At 32.9% G+C, this 24035-nt stretch overlaps 1 protein-coding gene across 3 annotated transcripts in view; it reads left to right on the forward strand.

Annotated features, from left to right (window-relative positions):
* LOC143249777 (DISP complex protein LRCH3-like) overlaps nt 1–24035 on the forward strand; it is an 86305-nt gene that overhangs the window by 52165 nt on the left and 10105 nt on the right. For 2 of the 3 annotated variants that reach the window (XM_076500181.1, XM_076500201.1), the window contains 7 exons: nt 2448–2636; nt 3683–3779; nt 5950–6087; nt 7763–7886; nt 8736–8848; nt 20335–20472; nt 20771–20848. In XM_076500181.1, coding sequence (XP_076356296.1) covers nt 2448–2636; nt 3683–3779; nt 5950–6087; nt 7763–7886; nt 8736–8848; nt 20335–20472; nt 20771–20848 — 877 coding nt within the window. The remainder of the gene's footprint in view (nt 1–2447; nt 2637–3682; nt 3780–5949; nt 6088–7762; nt 7887–8735; nt 8849–20334; nt 20473–20770; nt 20849–24035) is intronic. The other variant, XM_076500191.1, reaches the window with a different exon arrangement.

Here is a 24035-nt window from a genome sequence, read left to right on the forward strand (position 1 = left end):
ACACCTAGCTAACACTACATAACTTGCATTGACGCACTGCGCATGTATGCAGATTACGTATCCAATAGCATAAAATTGACCTTTGGTCTTTCCTGCCTTGGCTGTGTTTTAGTAGACTGGTATTTTGTAATATACAATCACATTTCAATTATTATATATTCTATATATATGTATATAGAATATTACTATTTAGAAATGAGTTATTAAACTTATTTTTCTTAAAATATAGAACAATAAATAAAGAAGTAAAGCAGACAATTATCTCTTCTTGCTGTGACCTTTTTACTTGGTAGTTGCTGGACATAGGTTGCTAAGCCTTTTAAAAATTCACACGTGGAGAATTTTACACAAAATTATTTTAGGTTTTATATATACAGTTGAATAACCAAAAAATCATAAATAACTACAGAATAGCACAGAATTCCATTATAATTTATTGAGCTCAGTAACTAAGATATAATTAGATTTAAAAAATATAAAACTTTGAGCATACAACTTGCCTTCTTGAATACTTGAATTGAAAGAATATCTAAGCCTTTTCAAAGATTAAAATGGCTGAGAAAACCATTTGGGGATATTCTAAGCTGTTGATTGGTTATTCACTTGTCATATATTGAATTAAGAGTATATAAAGGATCATTTCAAAAAGTGGAAAGAGTTGAATGGGGCACCATGTTTGTTTGATTCAGTACATAAGCCATATCTCAACAAAATAAAAAGATATGAGGTTCTTACTCTATATTCTGGCTTGTCAATATTAGTAATTTGTATGAAACTATAGGCTAAGTATTTTGACGTCATAAGCATCTAATTTTGAACAGTTCTGTATTCAAGATACCATGACTCAATAAAACATATATTTAGATATGTTCTTTTAATATTTACTTTTATGTTAAGAAATTAACTCATATATAATATTAAAGTTTGAATTATAATCTACACTTTGATTCCAAACTTATTGACATAAATTCATGAAATAGTAGTTCAATAAAATTTTGAAGTCAACAGTTGTGATGGCATGGTCTTTGACCTGTTGCAGAAGGGTTAATATAATTTGTCAGTTTCAGTTGCTAATCTTTTTTATATGTGTCTTCTGTAAAATTATTGTTTTATTATTGACTTAGTACATACTTGAACACTAATCCTCCTATCAAAAACAGTGAGAAAAGTATGAGGTAATTAGCCACAGGTCATAAGTGCCAAGATCTTTGTAACTGCAAACCATAATAATTGGGATACCCACTCCCTTTTTGCTTCTAAAGTTTTTCAGCCAAAAATTCTTGGAGGTTTCAAATATGCATTTTAGAACAAAAAACGTATATTGGGCATTATAACTGAAAGCCAGAAAACTACTATGATTTAATTGACTTTGTAAATTAGTTACATACAGGTTAAAAAAAATTCTGTTAACTACTTATAGCTCAACAATAACAATCACATGTAAGTCACCTGAGGTAAACCATTACAGGTGTGTCCCAAAAGAAATGACTCTTTATCATTGGGAAACAATTTCCTTTCAATTCATTATAATTGTATACAAAGGAAGTGCACATGGCATAGATAAATTTGTTCAAACTATGACAAGATAAGAGAGGCCTCAGTTGGTTTTACAAATTTATTCATAATTCAGTAATTCAAGAAAGTGGGAGGTTTGAATTTTATATTCTGGCTTGTCAGTATCTGTAGTTTAAATTTCTGATTAGCTGAACTCTCTGAAAATATCAAAAAGAATGTAGAAAATCTGAAAAAGAATCAGAAGGGAAAAACAGAACTTAAGGTTAATATTTATTTAGATAGTTTCTTTTGATGTTAAGAGATTAAAAAAAAACAGAGATAATGTAAAACTTATTATTATTGACTATGCTTTAATGCAATTCTGTTAGTATACGTTGACAGTAATGCTGTGTAATTACATGATGAATGTAGCTGTGTGAAAATATTATGCATTTTGACCTAGTTGTACACACAGCTTTAATAGCAGTTTATATATGTATATTGTCTTCACATTTCTGGTGTTAGTATCACAATGGTCTCTTTTAATGATAATATAAAAAAAATGTTTGTTTTTTCCCAAGATATTTCAACATCATTTGTTTTTTCTGTAGTTGTAAATCAATTTACATGTTTTGTGCAAGTACCTGAAATTTGTTATCACCCAACTTCAGAAGGTATTTGTTAATTCATGTTATTTTAGTAACCTTAATTTGGGTAATTAGAGATTTGTATTACTCTTCAGTGTCACAAGGAAGGAAATCTCAGTATCGTGATAAGCATGAGATAGAGTAAGATGTGCCTCTTGTAATTTTTGTATTCTTCCATGTTTGTTGTTTATATACATCTCTTTCAGTTTAATCCCATAAAAAATGACTAAGTAATTTCAAAATGGGAGAGATTTCACAGGTACGTAAATGAAAACACTGTATAAAATACATTTTTGTTGTCTGCAGTGCTGAGATTACAATGTTGGGTGCTGGGAATGCTCCTGTATTAGAAGACGTACAAGAGCTGTTGCAAGTTGAGAAACAGAAGTCTTACTCAAACATGCAGGTGCATAAAGAGTACAAAAATGCAATTAGGTTTCAGCAGTCTAATGACAAGAATTTATACAGAAGTTCAGTTTTAAGTCACACAAACAGGTACTTAGTCATTCAGATCAATGGTTAAATATTTGTCTGCCTTTATGAGTTGGTAATTACAGAAGTATCAAATGCTAATTACTAAAGCAAACTGAGTTAAATGGTATAAAAAATGTGATAACATTTTTGAGTGTTTGACTTTTTAAGTAAACAATATTTGAATTCTTATTTACCATTTTTAAAAAACGTTTAATTTCCTTTGAGAAAAAAGTTAGTTTAAGTATTAAATGTATAGAGTTGTATTAATTTGGTATATTAACTGTCTTGTTTTGGGCTTGTTCAAGTTGGCTGACTTCGTAACCCCAATTTGACCTTTATAGTTTCTATAGTATAACCTCTGAAATGCTTTGTGTATCTTAAAAGAATTTTACAAGTTTTTTTAGTAATCATTAAGAGTCATTTATTGACAGAAATTTGGAATTTTTAATGAAGTTATTCTTACTAAAAATTTCTCCATGAATATATGGAGTGAAAGTATTGAATGTTCTGAGTGTAAAGAGATTTTCAGAGAGAACTATTGGAAATCTGTGAAAGAGGATGTAACAGATGGAAATGGTATGAGGGGTCTGATTTTCTAGTCTATAGCTGTGTAACTAAATATGTTTGAAGGCTATAAAAATTATGCTTTGTTTGAGCAATGACAATATTATAGTGAGTAATTTATGTTGAAGTTTGAACTTCACAGAGGGATGGTAAATTAATTAGAGAAGATGAGACAACCTAGAGAGCAAATGTCACAATTCTTAATTAAAGGAAATAGAAGATTTGTTTTCACTAGTACCTTGTAGAATGAATAATGTAAAACTTGTATATATATATATAGGTATATTAAAATTGAGATTATTAGCTATATTTTGGTGTCAAGTTTATTTATATATACCATGATAATAAAGTACTATAATTAAATTTTGAATCTAACTGACTAAAATTTTTTGGCATGTACAGAAAAAGATGCTCATAGTGAAAGTTTTGGTTTACTTTTAAAAAGAGAAAGGTTGTTAATGTATTCTTCATTGTTAATTAATATAATTATTTTATATTTTCAGCTGTAATGGTAACTCCCCACCTGAAACTAAGTCAGAGATGATGCTTAATTACCACTGTTTTGTTACTGAAACACCAAAGTCTAGCCAGTTAAGTCCAGTAGGTAGAAATATTAACAATGTTTTTGTCATTTATTTAAGTGCAAGTTAATTTTGCTTACCATTTTATGAGAACAAGTCCTAAATATTTCTCTGTCATTAAAACCTAAATTAAGATATAACAAAACAATTTACAAGGTATTTTAGATAATGTGAATTTCTCAAATCATTGTTCCACAAAATTAATATGAACTTTAAGTTATTATGCTCAGTCTTAGGATTCTGTCATTAACAAAAAAAAATAAAATAAAATTTCCCAATTTCAGCATGTTAAAATGATAAAAGACCAAAATGAAATGTTAGTTTTGTGTGTGAATTGTTCTTGAAACTAGAGATGTAGTTAAGGCTGACTGAGTTTAGACTGAGTCCATTGATATCAAGATTAAGTTTTGAATTGAAACAAGAGCAATGAAAATAATAAGAAAAATGTTTTTTTGATTTTAAGGTTGGTCACATAAAAAATATACTAATCTCAGTTTTGGTCTCATCCACCCAGTCTTGACTACAATTATGTTTGGAGCTTTTGCAATTTGTTTAAATCATTTCACATGAAAAAAAGCTTTAGGCAATTTTTTATCTTTTTTCTGTTTTGTTCTTTGCTTATTTAGTACTTTGTGTTTTGTAGTTTGAGTGATGTAATTTGTACAAACATCAAAATAACATTTAATCTTGGTATTTGATAATTTTGCCATTCTTAGATATGAAATATTTTTGCAATCAGTGACTAAATTCTGAGTTTGTGTGTAACACATATACCCTTAATAAGTATCATCTTAGTTATTCCATTACTATTACTTTAAGAAAGGACTGATAGATATGGAACAGTATTTTATAGTATACACATGTAATAAAGGCATGCTAAAAGTATGCTTTGTATATAAGGCTTACAAGGAACAATATTGTATGAAGTTGATGCTCATGTTGATAAAAATATTTAGTGAACAAATTGTTACATATATAACCATCTAAACTAGTGGAAAACTAGGAATCTGATTTTGATGTCATGCCAAGATGAATCTTATCTCACCCTGAGAGCAAAGTTGATTTTGTTTGCACTATTCAATGAAAATTTAAAAAAATATATAATAAACTTTGTAATCATTATGCTAGTTAAAAAACAAACTTAAAAGTTGAATATTATCATTCAACAGAAGATTTGATTTTTTACACAAAAAAACTTTTGAAATCACAAATTTTAATTTTGAGGTTGATATAAGCTCTGAATGAAGTGTCATTTTTCATAATTTTTTTTTTTTTTTAGCATAATATGGCACTTGTAGCTCTTTAGGGGAAAGTCAAAATAGTTTTAACTTGTTCTTTCCAGCTGTATATGTCAGTATGGCTTCTGGTTCAACAGGGATTCATGTTGGGGATTGTAACAAAGTGACTAAAGCTTAACTTAATGATATGTTGCTATAATAAAAAGGTTTTTTGAATGACTTCCATCATAATTACATTCCTAATTTTTTTAAAAACTATGCCTTATCTTTTTATACTTTAGCTATATTGTGATGTTGTAATATTATAAGAAAAATTATTTTGTGTGTAGAGCGATACAAGATAAGTTTAGTTAGAACATGAATTTTTAAAAATATTTTCTTTGCAGAAGGTGGAAGCTATGTTATTTGTAGAAAGTTCAGTTGATTTAAATCTGTTTTACCTAACTATTTTGGAGTGCAATTATTTAGTACACTTATGGGACTAGTTGACTGACAATATTAAGTAGTTGAAAACAGGATATTTTAGGTTTCTTGATAGCTGGTGATAAAATATTGTTTTCCACTTCTTAAACTGCCTAATTTTAAAAATTTTGATTATTTCCCTGAATCATTTCAAAGTCAGGATCTGGAGAAGCCTTTAGATTTTGTCCTGGTAAGATGAGAAGTTTGTTCTAATTTAAAAAAAAAAATTATCATTTCTTGCTATCACCACAAAATCCTTACTGTTTCTCAATCTCTGCTAGAGCCATTCACCCTGATGTTATTCAGCTGTTTTAAATAACTTAGTTTCTATATTGCTGATTGGTTGAAGTAATTAATCTGTTACAAGTTTAAGGCAAGTAGACTTGTTCTGACCTATAGAGAAATAGCAACCTTGTCAGTAGCTGTGAATAACTCACATAGATATTCAAGTAAAGTTACAGCAGTTGATTTCTGTATGTTATTACATAGGAAAAGGAATTTAGGGTGAAACATGAGGCATTAATGAACCGACAAAGATATGAAGCAGTTTTAGCTCAGCAGCATTTAGAGAAAGAAATGAACAAACGTAAACAAATACAAAAGCAAGCTGTGATGTCTTATGTGAAGGTACATTTCTTTTTTTTCAATCTATATAAAAGCTTAATAAAATTTTATTAACTTTTGATCTGTTTTAATTTATTTTTCTCTTTTTTTTTAACACATCTTTAATTTTTTGATCAACAATACATCCATAAATTCTTTACCAGTTGCAGTTATTAAAATATGTTAAATTCATTAAAGATGTAGGTTTATTTTATTTGTGATATGCCTATATATTTATTTAATTCCTTTCATAGTTGTAATCCTCCCACATGCACATTGTTTTGCTCATATAATGTCTTTGTATCACTGGGTGTACATTTCATGTATTACATATATTGTTTCTAACTTTGGAACACTTTAAATGATTTAACCTTTAACCCAACAATTATACAATGACACTCTTTAAAGAAGAGAGAGGGTCAAAATTAAAGAAAAACCATTAATGCAAAGGATTTATAACTTTTTGTGTGAACCAATTTTTATCTTTACATTTTGTTTTTGAGCCCAGTGTTATGCCACTTTTTTTTTGATGTTTGAGTAACTTATCAAATTTTACACATAACATTCCTTTTCATATTTTTTATAAAAGTGTTTTCAAATATTTATACGTTATTAGATAGATCATTCTCTGTAGTTTTAGCTGATATTTTGTGTTTATTTTTTAATTTGAGGATTTTTTTGTATTATAGAATTTTTAACAACTTCCAACACTTGTTAAAAGATGTCAAGTGAAGTGGGGACATATAGTTCTAAAATATTTAAAAAACAAACACCTTTTTTGTTACGCAACAGCACTATTTGTTGTGTGACTGTTTTACAAAATAAGAAAAGGTTTAGCTACTTTGAATTGGTATATAGGAGTAAGTAACACTATGTAACAAAATTTTTACTTTTTCTTGTTCCTAGGCAAAAAGTGTTATTTCCCAATTGTTTATACCTAAAACAAGTGGAAAAGACCTATTTTTCTCTTTAAACTTTGTGACCTGGGAGCATATAATAAAAACATGATGGGAGACCATATTTGGGTGCTGATAAGTGAAAGTGATTTACATTACAGTCACAAATCTTGAAACACTACTCACTTCTAAACATTTTTGTATAATTTTAGTATAAGTACATGTAAGTCTTGATTCATATGTTATTTTATTCAGACCTTATGTAAATGAAAATGTACAAATTTGCCTGTTTTTACATAGAAAATAGGTTAATTTCTAAATTTCATTACCCAGGTCATAAAAGGAAAGTTTGAAGGTAATAATGGCCATTTTCTGTACATTTACAACATAAGCAATTAAGAAATAATACATACTATCCAGGAACAAAATTTGTGTTTGATACTTTCAGAAAACTTAATTAATAAAAGGCAAATTTATTACTAAAATTTTACTTAATATTTGGCAAGCAAAAGATTTAAGAGTAACCTAAATTTAATTTTTGGTAGAACTGTAAGTAAATAGTGGTATCTTACTATTATATAATAAATATTTTTTGTGCTTGTTCTTAAATAAACATGTTTGTAACTAAAACATGAACTTTTGGCATACTTTGGTATTACAAAACTGTTTCCTTTTGTTGTATTAGAATAAACATGTTTTTGTAATTTTCAATTTTAAACAATTATGTCTTACTGTTGATATTGACATATAAGTTAATAATATTTCAATAATTTATTAATTAAATTTCATTCTTAAACTTTCAGCAATGCACAAGCCCTGTGGCAGATGTTTCTGATGTATTCGAAGTAGATGCTAATTTATCTTTACCCTGTACACCAACAAAACTAGGGTTTAATGGAACAGTTCATCCTTCTTGGCCCCAGACTGGTAAGTGTTTTTAAATATGATAATAGTTTGGCTTATTAGCTTAAGTTCAATTTTGGAACAAGAACAACCTGTTGGTTTAATAGGTTAAAAGGTTATAAAAGACTATCAGAGAAAGATGTCTTATCTTACTTTAATGTACCAGTGAGTAAGTGTGTATTTATGTATGTGATCAAGGTAATAAATCCATCTATTGAATGAAACCACAAACAAAGATCCTTAAAAATTTTGTACATTGGGTATTTACAATTCAGACAATCAGAAAAATAATCTCCTCACAGTGAAAACGTAACTTTCACTATGACTGAACCTGAGGGTTTGACTGTATCTTTATTGATGTAGTTTGTAAATGTAGTACAAAAAGCAAAGAAGTTCTTAAAAACATGAAGATGAAAGGTGTTCATAAAACAGGTAATTGCTGTTCATTTAATCAAATTTCATCATACGTACTCTGCCTTAACAATATATCAAAGAAAATGTCCTTTTGACATAACTGTTGTATTTTAGAGACAGTGTTTTGCTTTAAAAGGTTCAAACTTCACCTCCAAATTTCCATTGGTTACAAAACCTTGTTAAACTATCAAAGATAATTTTAATCCTTATTGTTTTATTTCTAAAATTATTTCAGTATGCTAAACATTTCTGTTGGCATTTAGAGGAAAGTTCTTGTTTTTATTTATATTTGAATGATTACTGGATGCCAAGTAGAGGAAAGAAGCAAAGTTGTATTTTGAAACTGATTAAAAATAAATATTGTAATTGTTTTTCATTTAACTAAACTAGAGTTTTAAAAGTGTTATTTTTAAAAATTTATTGGTAAGGTATAATTTTATGGATTTGATTTATTTTCAGATTTTAAAACACCCCCAGATCAACCAATTCAAGCTATTGACCCTAATTTTACCTTCAGAAGAGAACTGGAAAAAGCAAGAGAAGAGCAAGAACTAATTGAAAAATTAAGGAGAGTGAGTACTGTATTAATTACTGTTGAAAAATATTTAGGTCTCAGATCTCACTATTCCAACATCAACCACTTTTGCCCTGGGCAGCTTAAAGTACATGTTATGATGTTTCAGAGAGTTAATTTTAAATGTTTACTAAATAACATTACTACTACTTACATCAATGAAATTGGCAACACAATGTAGTTTATAATTGAAATTTAATTATATATGTTTTAATTTTCTTAATCTAAAAGGAAATATAATTTATAAAAATGGCTAAATGTCAATTTTTGTGTATCATGTAACATGTCCTCTTGTTTTGTTGTTCAGTTTACATTTTATTATGGGTACCACACAATGTGTACAATGGCTAAAGAATTAGAAGCACAGATTTGAGATATAGACAAACTAAATATAAAATGAGGATGTCCTACCTCTGTGATTTGCTGAGATTTTCATACTTTTAGCAAATCTACTGGAATGACTCCTCCCACTATACCATTCTTTTGAAACCTCTTGTATAGTTCCACCTGCTACTAATTAGTGGGTGTTTATAACCAATACAAAGAACAATTTCTCCTCCACATAACTCTGACAGTTGTCTGTAAGTAGCTTGAAGGAGAAGGTAAAAATTTCACCAAAACTGTTGAAGTCATTGCTCTGAATAGGAATAGGATTGTTTGTAACCCACACATAGCTTATTTAAAGATGGAACCAAAAATACAGGTATTTTGTGTGTACTAATACAGTAACATGATAATATTTTGTTTTTTTAAAAACTGTATTTGAAGTTGACAGAAATTAACATATCTTCACCCTCCACTCAGAAGAATAAACGATGTTTATGGCAAGGCTCAGTACATGCAACATAACACTGTTAGTACTCAAAATCTTTGTTTTCCAGTGTGTTTTTTATTTACTGCTCTATGTTGTAAGAAAAATAACTAAAATTTAAACAGTTGTAAATAAATAGTAATACACACACACACACATGTAATGTATGGTATCTGAAATATTATTGTACTCTGCAGAATACTTGTAAAATAGTTGGAGATTTGTATTTTGTAGACCAATACAGAGTTAGACACACTGTTGTACACCCTTGTGCAACTTAATTGAAACAAGGCATAAAATTACGATTTTTTCAATTTTTTTTGCATTTTATTTCTGAGAATCCAAAAATTACTCACAAATTAATACATGATATGACTGCCTTTATTTTTCAGAAGATCATTAATCCACTTTGGCATTGGGTCCACAAGTTGACTGCAATCTTTACTAATTTTTGGATCACGGTACCACACCTCAATTATGGCCTCAATTAGCTTATCTTTCGTAGTACAGTCTTTTCCTCAAAGTCTTTCTTTACAAGATTTTCAATAGGATTTAAGTCCGGAGAGTTTTGAGGCCAGTCCAGCACCTTTATTCACGTTGTAGTCATAAAATTCTTCACAAGTTTTGATGTGTGGCATGGAGCCAGGTCTTGCTGAAAAATGCCAGATCCATCTTGGAAATCTCTTTTTTCAATTCTGGAATGACTCTTCTCTGCAAAACTTCAATTTACTGTGGTCCTCGCATCGTACCTTCTACGATATGTAAGCTTCCGATGCCATAGTAGCTGAAAAAGCCCCAAAATATCTTCTTCAAGGGATGTTTTATGAAGTGATTGATGTGAGATTTTCAAAGTTCCTCACCTGGAGAACTGCAAATATGCAGACTTCTTTGACCTTGTACAAAGAAATGAGTTTCATCACTGAGTAACACCTTCCTCCATTGTTCTTGTGCCCAGTTCTTGTATTTCAGACCCCATTAATACCATTTTTTCTTCATTAAGTTGGTAAATTGCTTTTTAACTGGTCTCCCTGCCCTTCTAACGCAATTTCGAATGACGTGATATTCCTCAAAATTTCATTATATATCCCAAAAATAGATCGACCATACTGCAAAACACAGCTAATGATGCTGTCTGTGTGAAAAAATGACTATTAAAGGAAATCAGTGGGTCTAGTGAGCCTACACCAGCTGCCATGCTGAAAATATTGTAAAATGACCATTTGTTCCAATTAATTTGCACAAGGCTCTATATTATTCTAATTGTTAAAACTGATGTAAATCAAATTATACAACATTAGAAACTGGACAACTTTTAAACAGGTTTATTCATAGCATTTAGAAAGGTAAAATATTTTACAAAGGCTGGAGAAATGTTATGCTTTATAAAAAAACTATACTCAGAAGGCTAGCAAAACTTGAGAAAGGTAGTGCTGGAATCTGAGTTTGTTTTGGTATACAAATAGGTATGCTGAGAGGGAGAAACAGGATTTTATAAGCATGTGCTCAGATAAAATCTTTGCACACCTATGTCACAAAATTCCAAACACTTCAAAAAGATTATGAATATTTAAAGAATTGCAATGTTTATTGTATTGGCACCAAACCATAGAACTCATCAATGTGGATTTCTGTACATGATGAGGGGACCTCCCAGAAAAGGTTCTAGACTTTCAGTTTACCTCTTCTGGATCTAAACATCCACCTGCATGTTTGCCATGTCTGGTGGCCCGTGAAGAGGAGGAGAGGAATCCTGGTGGTTGAGGGGTCCAACTCCAACCCACCACTTTGGCTTTGAATTCCTGTAGACAGGCAATCTTAATGTGGCCCCCAAAGATCAATCGGCTAGTCCATTTGGGCCAGGGTCAACTGCGTACCAGTGTAAGACATCCTCAACAGATGTAGTGGACATTATGTCTGATACTGGTGTTCGGGTATAGTGCTCACAAAACATTGGCATTGCTGCATTGACCTTATATGGCACTGTAGTGCATCCCCACTTAGTGCTCCATGGTGGGTGGGGTCAGTGGGCACCGAAATATTCTTTTTTTTATTATGGATACCCCTCAAATAAAAAAAACAACAACAAGCATGACAGCATAGAGAAAAATCTGAATACTGGCAAACGACCTTGCATTGATGACTCTTTACTGCCAAACTCTCAATTTGAATCTGTCTTGCAATTGTTAATTATACATTCTTTAACTGAAAAACTGCTAGGGCAGATGTCTCCATTTTTTATTCAGAAGGATTTAGAAGAGCTAGCTGGCTCACCTAAATTGGTAAAAAAATTACAATCTTGGGACATTTTAGTGAAAACAGCTTCATCACAACATTCCAAACTCTTGAAGTCAAAGGCCATTGAGGATATACCCATTGAGGTTACTCCTCATTCTACTTTGAATTCTTTGAGAGGGGTTATAGTTGAGAGGGATTTACAGACCACTCTAGAGTCAGAAATGTCCTCATTGAGCAACTGCCAGCTCCCTTTTTAATTTTGGGGGATCTTAATTGTCATAATCCCCTCTGGGGTGGTTCTAGTATTGATGTGAGGGGTTGTGGTATAGAGCATATGCTCCTGAATCACAACCTGTCTCTCTCCAATACTGACTTTTATATTTATTTTCATTCACCCAGTTAGTCATTTACTGCTATAGATCTTTCTATCTGCTTCCCTTCACTTTTCACTTGCTTTTCTTGGAAGGTTGGTATCAATCCATGGGTTAGTGATCATTTTCCTATCATATTAAGAAAGATTGGCTGTGGTCAGTGCCACCTGACCCATGTGCCTCAATGGAAATTGGACCAGGCTAACTGGCTGTCTTTCACCTCTCGTTTGGAACTTGATCCTAACATCGATAGATAATTGTGTAGTAGCAGTAACTAACTGTATTGTCCAAGCAGCTGCTCATTTCATCCCCAAAACCTCAACATCTCTCCCACAGCATCCCTGTCCTTGGTGGAATTCTGCTTGTTCTATAACACGAAAAGCTCAGAAATGTGCTTGGGATAAATTTCATAGATATCCCATGCTTACAAACTGCACTAAATTTCAACAAGCCAGTGCACAGCCTTGGCGAGTTAGACAACAAAGTCAAAAGGAATCTTGGATTAAATATACCTCCAGCATTTCTACAAACCACCAGTTCAAAAGTCAGTTGGACCTGATGATATACATTATGAGATGCTATGCCACCTTTCTCCTGCCTCTCTACTATTCTCCTGGCTGTCTTTAACTGGTTATGGCAGGAGAATGTCTTTCCTGATGCTTGGCACCAAGCTATTGTACTCCCTATTCTTAAACCTGGGAAGGATCCAAAGATTCTTTTGAATTACTGTCCCATTGCTTTGATGAGTTGTCTCAATAAGACCTCAGAGAAGATGATAAATGCTCATATTTTGTAGTTCCTTGAATCAAACAACCTTCTCTCACCCACTCAGTGTGGGTTCCGAAGACATTGCTCCACAATAGACTACTTAATTTGCCTTGAAACATCAGATAGAGAAGCCTTTTTGAAGCGACAACATCTTGTTTCTACATTTTTTTATTTAGAGAAAGCTTATGATACAACATGGAGATATGGCATCTTGCAAGATCTTCACTCATACGGATTGTGTGGCAATTTGCCACTGTTTATTTAGCATTTTTTAGTGAACTGCCAATTCCAGGTCCATGTGGGCTCAACACTTTCCCATTTTTTCCCACAGGAACTTGGAGTCCCTCAGGGTTGTGTTCTGAGTGTTACACTTTTCATTATAAAGATTAATTCCATCAGTGAACAGCTACCCCCTACAGTTGCAAATGGTCTTTTCATTGATGACTTCGACATCTCATGTCAGTCATCAAACATGAGGTTCATTGAGCACCAGCTACAAACTGCAATCAATCATATACTTAAGTGAACCACAGCAAATGGTTTTCAACTTTCTCTCTTTAAAACTGTTTGTGTACATTTCTGTTGCCAGAGGGGTATTCATCCAGATCCAGAACTTCGTATTGATGATGCTGTACTTCCTTTCATCCCTGAGGCAAAGTTCTTAGGTCTCATATTTGACTGTAAATTAAACTTTATTTCCCATACCAAGCAACTTTGTGTCAAATGCATAAGAGCACTGAACATCTTCTCTTCCATCTCTTGGGGAGCGGATTGATACTCCATGCTGAATATTTATCATGGCCTTATCCAATTCAAACTTGACTATGGGTCTATGGTTTCTGGTTCTGCCAGAACCTCAGCACTGAAAATGCTTGATCCTATCCACCATCAGGGGCTTCAGCTTTTTTTTTGGAGCTTTCGTACTTCTCCCGTCCAAAGTTTGCATGTGGAGTCTCATGAACCCCATCTGTATATTCGCTGTTTGCAACTGTCTCTTATGTATGCTTCCATACTTCGCTCTTTACCACAGCATCCTCCTTGGGGTTGTGTTTTCCATCCTCAGTGGGCCACACTTTTCTATAATAGAAAATCTGCCATTGTTCCTTTTAGCCTTCGTATTCGGGCACAATCAGAAAAATTGGATATATCTTTGAATAGCAGAGCAGTATCAACAATTCGGTTTCTTCCACCATGACTGATTACTATCTCCAACTGTGGCCTATCTTTGAGTCATCTGAGGAAGGCTGGTACTCCTGACTGGAAATATTGCTCTTTATTTGTTGAATATCTTTCAAACGATCCATCCATTCCCATAAGTACGGATGGTTAAAAGTAGGTGACTCTGTATGTTCTGCCATGGTTTGTTACAGTTAGGTTGTAGCATACAGAATCCCCTCTACAGTTTCTGTGTTCACTGCTGAATTGTATGCCATTTCTCTTGCTCTGAATCATATTGAAACTATGCAATATATGAATTGTACAATCTATACTGATTCACTCAGCTGTCTATTGGCCCTGACATCATTCTATGTTAGTTACCATCCTATTCTCATCAATATCCAAAACAAACTGGCCCATCTCTCTCTATCATCTATCTCTGTCCAATTTTTTTGGACACCAGGTCATGTTGGTATTTGTGGAAATGAGCTAGCTGACAGAGCAGCAAAGTCCATCTGTTTTGGCTCTATCACCACCATCCCTGTCCATACATGGATTATGGTCGAGTTATTAAAATCCAACTATACACCAGTTGGCAGTTGACCTGGAGTGGGCAACGAAATAATCTTTGTCAAATCAAGCCTTCTTTAGCTCTTTGGCCATCTTGTTTCTGTAAAGATTGAAGGAAGGACGTTCTTTTGGCTAGGCTACGCATTGGTCACAGTTTTTTAACTCACTACTTCCTTTCATCTGGTTCTGATGCACCAATGTATGGTCTGTGTGGCACTTAGGTCACAATCGTATATATTTTATTATCATGCCATCGTTACAACCAAGAATGATGACTGCATTTTAAACATATTTTTAAGGTAGGTTTGCCCTTGATATTAGCTAAAGTCATAGGTGATACTGGCTGCCTCACTCATATTTTTACATTTTTAATAGCCTTTGATCTTTTTAACTTAAGGTTTTTATTGGACTATATACTGTTTTAGCATGATTTCTTTTGTAAATTTTAATTTTATTTTGACCTGAACTCAGGACTGGAAAGACCAACTTTAGGTGACTGACAGCAAGAGTGAACTTAATGCTTCAGTCTTCCTCGCAGGTCTTAATTTTACATATTTTATGTATTTTTACCTTCATTTCCATATACCATTATAGTGTACTACATCTTGTTTGGCACAGATAGCCTTGTAGCTTTGTGCCAGTAAATATGAAATACCTACCTACCTAACCATACAATAAACATTCTGACAGATTCAAAGTTATATTTCTTATTGGAGAATTATTGTTGTAAAAACTGTACCCAATAAATTCCATATCCTGTGTTGGCATAAACGTTTTTGCTAATCCTAAATGCAGTATGATTACTCTGATGAATATTCCTAGTAAATTTTGAAAGATATGTAATCCAGATATGTTTTCAGAGCAGTGGTCAAGATGGCTATCTTTTGCATGTGCTTTGATGCTTTTGAGGGTATCTTGTTATGGTGCCACAAAAATAATTTACTGACACAAGCAACTGTTTACTTCTTTATATTCTGCATATATCTATTTTAGTTGTTGACATTAAAATAAACAAGAAAATAAATGTGAAATGTTTAGAAGTTTGAACACTCAAGAAAAGTACTTTGAAAGTTTGTGACAAATAATAAACAAGAAGAAAAGGGATAGATGCTTATTTAATTTTTGATTTTACAATTTTTCCTTATACTTTGATGATTTGTCAGTAGGCTGAAGAATCAAATATTAAGGTAAAGCTAATAACAGATAAAATATAAAGTTTCACTGGAAAAAAAAACTTTAGGTATATGTAGAAGGTTTTAGAGGTTACAAAAATGAAAGTTAAGATATTTGAGACAAAGAAAAATATTTTTAATCTTAACATAAAAATGTTATGGAAACTATAACAAGTACAAAGTGGTTGAAAGGTCAGTCAATTCTGCCGAGCCCATGTGGGGAGATTTGACTCTTTCTGTTTGATGGAGTCAAAATATACATTTCATAAACTTTTGCAGTGCTACAGTCAAATTTAATGGAATAACTTTATTATCAATGTTTGTCAATAAACTTGGCATGAAAACATAGTGTGTAATTAAAATTTTTCCATTATGTAAGTTTAATTTCATATTTTAAAATATTTTAACTTCCAAGATAGGATGATGCAGCTTTCAACCAATTAAAAACACCAACTATATATAATTAAAAGCAAGAATCTAAAGTTTGAACCTTCTACCTTCTCTATTTTTTAACCTCTCATTTTTAACCTATTAAACACTTACTGAAAAAGGAAGCTAAGTTACAGTAGTTTTGGAACATAAGATTTTAGTGCCTGATTTACTTTTTATGTTCTGAAATGAATATTTGAAAATTTCTTGAATTTTGTTTTGGACATCCAAATCTGTGAGACTCAACAAGGTTGAGGATAGAACATTAAATGTTTTAACATGAGCACATAAATAGCTCTAACATGCGGCAATTAATACACCTTGTTTTTTATGTATTTTTGTATTTATTATTTTAGTAAAAGCTACTCAAATGTAAAAATTATAAACTTCTCGGTTTAGCCTAACATAATTTTAGTAAACTAAAACATTGAAAATTACATTAGCAAAGTTTATGACACTAGATCATGTTAGCTCTAAAGGAAACAACTAGCAGGCTCCTGTTGTGATTTGCTTTTTATACAAGAATTGCTGTTCTGGCAAATAAAAATAGAGGATTACAGGAAAACAGATGGAGAAAAGGTAAACAATTTAAAATATTGAAGATAAGTAATTTAGAACTTCCTGATCAATATCACAGTTGATGTAGGGGAAAAAAAAATTGTTTCATATTTTTTCGACTTTTAATTTGACTGTGCATTGATTAATTCTCTACAGTTATTGTTAGGATAGAGAATATAAGAAATAAAAGAAAAAGTTTTACTTAACAAAAGCTTTTGCTCTTTATTTAGGACAGTAGTTCTTAAACTGGGTTCAATTTAACCCCAGGGGTTTGGTGAGTCAGTCTCAGAGGTTCGGCAGAGGTCAAGACACACACACTGTGTGTGTGTGTGTCCGTTTTGTTCACCCCACTCATATGATTCGTGATGTCATGCTCCACTTGGCCATCATTGGCTGCGGCTGATCACGTCACATCACTTGGCCTTAGTATCTGTGCTGCAGGGAACTTTGTGCACTTAGCCGTCGACTTGGGGCTGTAGTAATTGTGCATTTTTTGTTATTTTTTCCCTAATCTTTCAGTCCCTTCATACTAACTATGTTGAGCAAAAACAGAAAGTGGTTGGACGAATACGTACAATATGGATTCACGTGTATAATGGAACATGAACAAATCAATGCATGATTTGCAATGCCAAGTTGAGCAATTCTAGTCTAGCACCAGCAAAACTAAGAGAACACTCCCTAAAGCTACATAGAGATGGGAAATACAAGAACACAACGCTTGCTGTATTCAAGGTAAAGAGAGCCAGGTTCAATGAAAAGGCTACTTTGCCTGTACCCATCGAAAAACTGATCCTCACAGCATCGTACAAAGTTGCATACTTGATCGCAAAGCAGGGCAAACCACACACCATCGGTGAAGCACTTGTAAAACCAGCTGCATTGAAGATGATGAATATCATGCTGGGAAAAGCTGCTGAAAATAAGTTATCCCAAATTCCTCTTTCAAATGACACCATCAGCAGCAGAATAGATGACATGAGCAATGACATCTTGGCTCAAGTAGTTGCAGATCTGATTTCAAGCCCAGCAAAATTTAGCCTTCAACTCGATGAGACCACCAACATTTCCAATCTAACCCAGCTTGTTGTATTCATGCGCGATGTGAAGAATGAGATAAAAGATTTTTTTATTTTGTAAGCCTCTTACAACAACAACTAAGGCAGCCGACGTGAAGAAACTTGTGGATGACTTCTTCAAAGACAATGATCTTTCCTGAAATATGGTTTCTGCAGTTTGTTCGGACAGAGCTCCAGTCATGCTGGGATGAAACTCTGGTTTTGGTGTACTGGTGAAAGCCGATGCGCCACACATAATTGTAGCGTACTGTGTTTTGCACAGGCATGCGTTGGCAACAAAAACCTTGCCTTCAAAACTGGCACAAGTATTAAAAATTATAGTGGAATGTGTGAACTTTATGCAAAATAGTGCCCTGAAGCACCGCATCTTCAAAGAGCTGTGTAATGAAATGAGCTCTGAATTCCAGATACTTCTGTACCATTCTAACGTTCGGTGGTTATACCGGGGAGAGGTGCTGAATTGTGTTTTTGCTATGCGTGTGGAATTAGCCCTCTTTTTGCGAGAGCACCAACATTGTCATGCAGATTGCTTCGAAAAATCTGAGTTCATTCTCATTTTGGCGTACATGGCCAATATCTTCAATGCTCTCAATCATCTCAATCAACAGATGCAGGGCAGTGGAGTCAACATCATCGAAGCGGAAGAAAACCTGAGGGCTTTTCAAAAAAGCTACCGTTATGGAAATGACGAACAGAGAATGATAACTTTGCAAACTTTCCCCTGCTGTGTAAGTAAAATCTAAGATGTGTGTGAAATCTGAGACAGTTCTGTATTCGGGGAACTGAAGCAAGCAATTTCCATGCACTTAGATGAGCTAGCAAAGTCTCTCGATGGATACTCCTCCACCAGAGAGTCATATCCAGCATGGGTGAGACAGCCGTTCACATTTAGTGTCACGACAGCAGATGTCAATGATGAATACCTCGACAAAATCTTTGAACTTCAGCAGAACCAGGTGCAACAGCAACTTTTCAGAACAACAACGCTCTCAACGTTTTGGTGTCAGTAAGTCATAGCATACCCTCTTATTGTTAAGAAAACCTTTGAGATACTCATACCTTTATTACAACGTATCTTTGCAAGCAATCCTTTTCGAGGATGGTAGACATAGAAATGAAGAAAAGGAACAGACTTTGTTGTGAAAATGATATGAGAGTGGCACTTGCCAAGGTGAAGTCGTGCATTTCTGAACTTGTCTCTGTAAGGCAACAGCAAAAGTCACATTGACTTGTGGTAAATATTCATTGAGTTATGTTTTGGTTTTTGTGTGAAATTCATGTTTTGTTGGTTTTGTTCTTCGAACACAGTGATATTGTGTGCAACTGATGCATGGTTAATTTTGTGCACTAATAAAATATCTACTTATGTTTTTAATTTGAAGAAATAATATTTTATTTTTCCAATTACAAAGGGTTCAGTGAATGCAAGTATGAAATTTCTGGGGTTCAGTACTTTCAACAAGGTTAAGAACCACTGATTTAGGAGGTTCTAGAGAATATGCAAATAAAATATGAAACTGTAAAATGAAAAGAAGTAGAGAAATCATTTTTACTCAGATAAACTCAGTGAGTTTTGAAAACTTGCAAACAAATCTTAAGTGAAAGTACTTTTTTTCATGTAACAGACTTAATGTTTACTTAATGCTTGTCATATTTCTTGAAGATTACATAGTACATTTGAAGTTATAGAAAGTATAGCTTCAAAGTTCCAAGGTTGGTCAAATAGATCTACACCATTTTAGGGTTAAGCTGTGAAAAAAGGAATTTTAAGTGGAACCATTTTTATGAAAAGTCAATATACTGCATCCACAGTAAATTAAGATATCATGAAGTATCTAGCAACATGAATAGTTACATACATGGAAATTCACATTTTTTCATTCAAGTCATAGGGAATGGATAATCTATTCAGTAAAGTACTATTGGTAAAATTTGAATTTGACTTCATGTATTATAAATCTTCAAATATTGTTAAGTTATTACAGGTGACTGTCCTTAATTGGTTAGGAAATTCAAGATGTCATTTAAATAGAACTAAAGTAATATTATAGGAGGTGTGTTGAGGTATAATGTTTAGAATTTTATTTTTCAGTATAACTTTGTTTTAAATATGAATCATTCCATTGTACTTTTTTATATCGTCATCAGCTAAATCTAAGTGGAATGTGTTATTGAATGGTTATATTACACTAAACATTAAAATAATTTATGAAAGAGTGAGATATATGATTAATTATATGGAAGAACAGTACAAGAAAAGCCCACTATATCAAATCAAGATATCTATATTTAAGTGTATTTTGTATTCATGTTGTAATTATATGTATTTACAGATTATAGAGACCAGGCTGAAAGTTACATTACCAGATGATCTTGGGTCTGCTTTAATGGATGGGGTAGTTCTGTGCCACTTAGCCAATCAAGTGCGACCTCGTTCTGTTTGTAGCATACATGTCCCTTCTCCTGCTGTGGTAAGATGCTCTTTGAAGTTGATCAGGCTTTAACAAAATCTGTAATCTGTTGTACTGGCACGTGTGTGTGTTGGAAAAGAAACTTTTAATTAAAAAAAAACCCACTGACAAGTGATAATGTAATACTGCATACGTTCAATACCCCAAATAAAATTTATGATGTAAAATGTCCACTGAATAGCTTAGAACTTATATTATTGTAGGTCAGTGTTATAAATGTGCATGTATGTGCCAACTAAAGTTTAATTAACTTCTTTAAATTTACTTGAATTTCTCACTTTCATTTTTAATTTTTTAGCCTACACTGTCAATGGCAAAGTGTAGAAGAAATGTAGAAAATTTTTTAGAAGCCTGCTACAAGAATGGCGTACCTCAGGTAAGATTACCCAACATTATTTTTATGATATATGGTTATGTTTGCCTTAAGAAAATGAAAACAGCAGGTTAATAGACTGTGTTGTTTAATACTCATTGGAAAACCCTTATGAAAATTGTCATGAATAATCAATCATAATTTTTATTTAGTAGTGTATTTAGATTGATATGATTGTGATGAATGATTTTAGGAGCTTTGTTTTTATAATAGAAGAAAATAATTAATTGTGTTTCTGTTTTATACTTTTTTGAAATTTCTGCTTGAAAACTTTTAGAAGATAGATCTTCCAACTAGAATGTTTTGAGATTGATAGCTGATCATCAGGCTTAATGAGAAATTAAAAATTCCTTGATTTGTTGGAAAAATGATCAGATAATAGCAACTAAAAATATTCAAACTAAACAACCAACTGTAGCCATTATAAACAGGTAATATATCCCAAACAGTCATGATTCCAGCTAGCCCTTCATCACTTAAGTTCTTTCAGAGATGAACGAGGTGTAGTTTAAAAAGTTATGCTCTTTACCTTTAAACCTAAACACAAACAAGTGCAGTTACAATGAATTTTCACTTACTTTGAGTTTGTTTGAATTTTGAGAGTCTGTTTAACACTTTAACACGTCTAATCTTTATTTTTATTGGATTCTTCACTGTTTTAGTGTTTTCTGTAAAACAAGACAGGTGGTAATCCATATCAGAAAGTAAGCCATCCTTCATTATGGGTGAATTAGTATTAAGCAGGAAATATAAGTAGTGCAATTTAATGACCGGGGCTTTCAATATGGTTTTGTGTCTTGTTGCACATTGCTAAAAATTTGCAATAGTCAGTACACCAACCTATATACCCCACAAATTTTGTACCACTTTTGAACATTTACATGGAAAATTTGCATGGATCTAGATTCCTGTGTTCAGCTGGCAATTTCCTTGCATTTTCAACTTGAAAATATTTATGAGGGTGAATACAATCAAGGAGAACAAAATTGGATTCACTTTTTCTGGCACCTTTTTATTTTGCCCTGTTGCACTTTACAGTTGGTTAATCAGGTGTGTGGTACATCATGTTTCTTTTTCCTCCTAACTTGTGGTTGTCATCAGATAGCATAAATAATATTATTCTTAACAGATTCCCCTACCATTTTTCTTATGTTGTCGTATATTCAGAATGATCTTTCCTCTTTAAGAGCTCTGCTGAATGGAAAGGTCATTTGACTTTCACACCCATTTCATTTACCTTCCAATTCCAACCTGTATTCCCAATCAGTTTTCTTATCATATTTACTTCCTTCAGTGTTATGTATCACATATTATCCCCTTTCAGGTTTACTTTCCCATCTTGTTATTCCATGGAACTCTTCTGCTTCCCATGATATATCCACTGTCACCTCTAGATATTTGCATAAACTAGCACAAGTAAAGCATAAATTGGGAGTGGCCTGTTTTTCAAAACAGGGAATTGTGAACACCAATTAGACTTTTTCCATTGTGATGTTCCTCTAAATTTCTCACTGCATTTATTACCCCCACTCCCAATTCTCCAACTGGAGCATGGGAGTCCTTACCAGTTACCAGTCACTAAGTTAGAGGATCAAGGAGACTTCTTTCTGAGTGTGAAATAGAAATTTACCTTTCAATAGAACCATACATTTTTCCACTCAGTGAGAAGAGGGCAAAGCTGGTTTCCCTCCTCCTCTTTCCCCTGGATGCTTATTCCTGGGTGGAATGATTGTTGGTTGGAACAGGATCAGCCTACACAGTATCCTCCTCTTAATACCAAGTTCAGGATGACACCACCCTGTACCCAGGGTTGAGAGCAGTGGAGACACCCCTTCTTGTTAATTTAAGTTGCAGGAGGTTTCCTTCGCAGCTCTTACAGTCTAATTTGGAGGACTTTTTCTGCTTTATAATACTGGAAACAGGGCATAAGTACACCATACCTACAATTGAACATATGTTCCATTTTCTTCTCTTAATTCAGGGTGCAGGATGTTTCTTCCCTGCATTTATAATTGGATGAATTAAAATGTATGCTCTCAATACCAGTTACAGGTATTACCCAATTCTTATGGTTGAATTCAGACAACAACACGACTGTAATATTGCAGAGTTTGAAGTTTGTTATCCTTCTTGCTCCTATGGTGATATGGGGAGTTTGTCTGGTTTTGGCCAAATGCTAACTTTCTCTTTGCTTGATGTGTAACAATCTCTTTACTTATTGTTGGGTTTGTGGAACTTTGTCTACCTAGTTGAGGTTTGATAGGTACATAGCAAAGGTTGGTTGTTTTTCTCCATTGTCATACTTGGACAAACTGCCCTTAACCAGAAATTTCTCTTCATGTAGATATTGCATTCACATCATATTTTTGTTTCACATAGTGACTATTCACCTTCGGGATCCAGCTGTATTTTTGGTCTGGTTTGTGTGACAGAGGACAGTTCAACCTTAAACAGTTTTTTTACAATGAATTTCACCTTTCAGAATATGTTAATTTTGTGTACATCCTTTTTCACCCAGATTAGGTTCTTATTCTTTTTATGGGGCAAAGAGCATTCCTCTTCCAAAAATAGTACAGTACTCTGCATGTGTGCTTTGGTTTAACCTTTGAGCATACTAGTTATTTCTATGTGATGGCTTTCCACTTGGTTTCAATGTTAAGCACCTACACTGACTTTCCCACCTTATCAACATGATATTTTTGCTTTGTGTGAATGTAGGTACGACTGTATCAAAAGATAACATTTTCTTTTACTAAAAATTTATTTCCAATAGATACTTGACTCCACTCACACATTTCCCACCCTTTCTCTACACTGCCAGTGTTATTCATTTTAGATGCTGCAATTCTTGAATGTTAGAAATTGAGAAGGAACATTATAAGAAGCTACTTGTGCCACTATATAGGTGTTGCAATACTATTGGTGGAGGGTTGTCTCATGCTCTATACAACTTCAAAAGTGGTGTGAAATTTGTAGGGTGTATAGATTGGAACTCTTAACACTAAAATTTCTAGCAGTGCTTGGGGGGCAGAAAGATGATCAAGATAGCTTTATGTGAGTGAAGTAAAGTACCTATTGGAACTACAATTTCAGTGTACGAAAATGTTAGCTTCAGATGGCAACAGAGAATTATTTAATTTAGTATTTAATGGGAATACTGCAGATCTGTCTCACTTCAAAGACAGGAATA

The sequence above is a fragment of the Tachypleus tridentatus genome, chromosome 1 (genome assembly GCF_004210375.1).
Source record: "Tachypleus tridentatus isolate NWPU-2018 chromosome 1, ASM421037v1, whole genome shotgun sequence".
NCBI classification, from domain to species: Eukaryota; Metazoa; Arthropoda; class Merostomata; order Xiphosura; family Limulidae; genus Tachypleus; species Tachypleus tridentatus.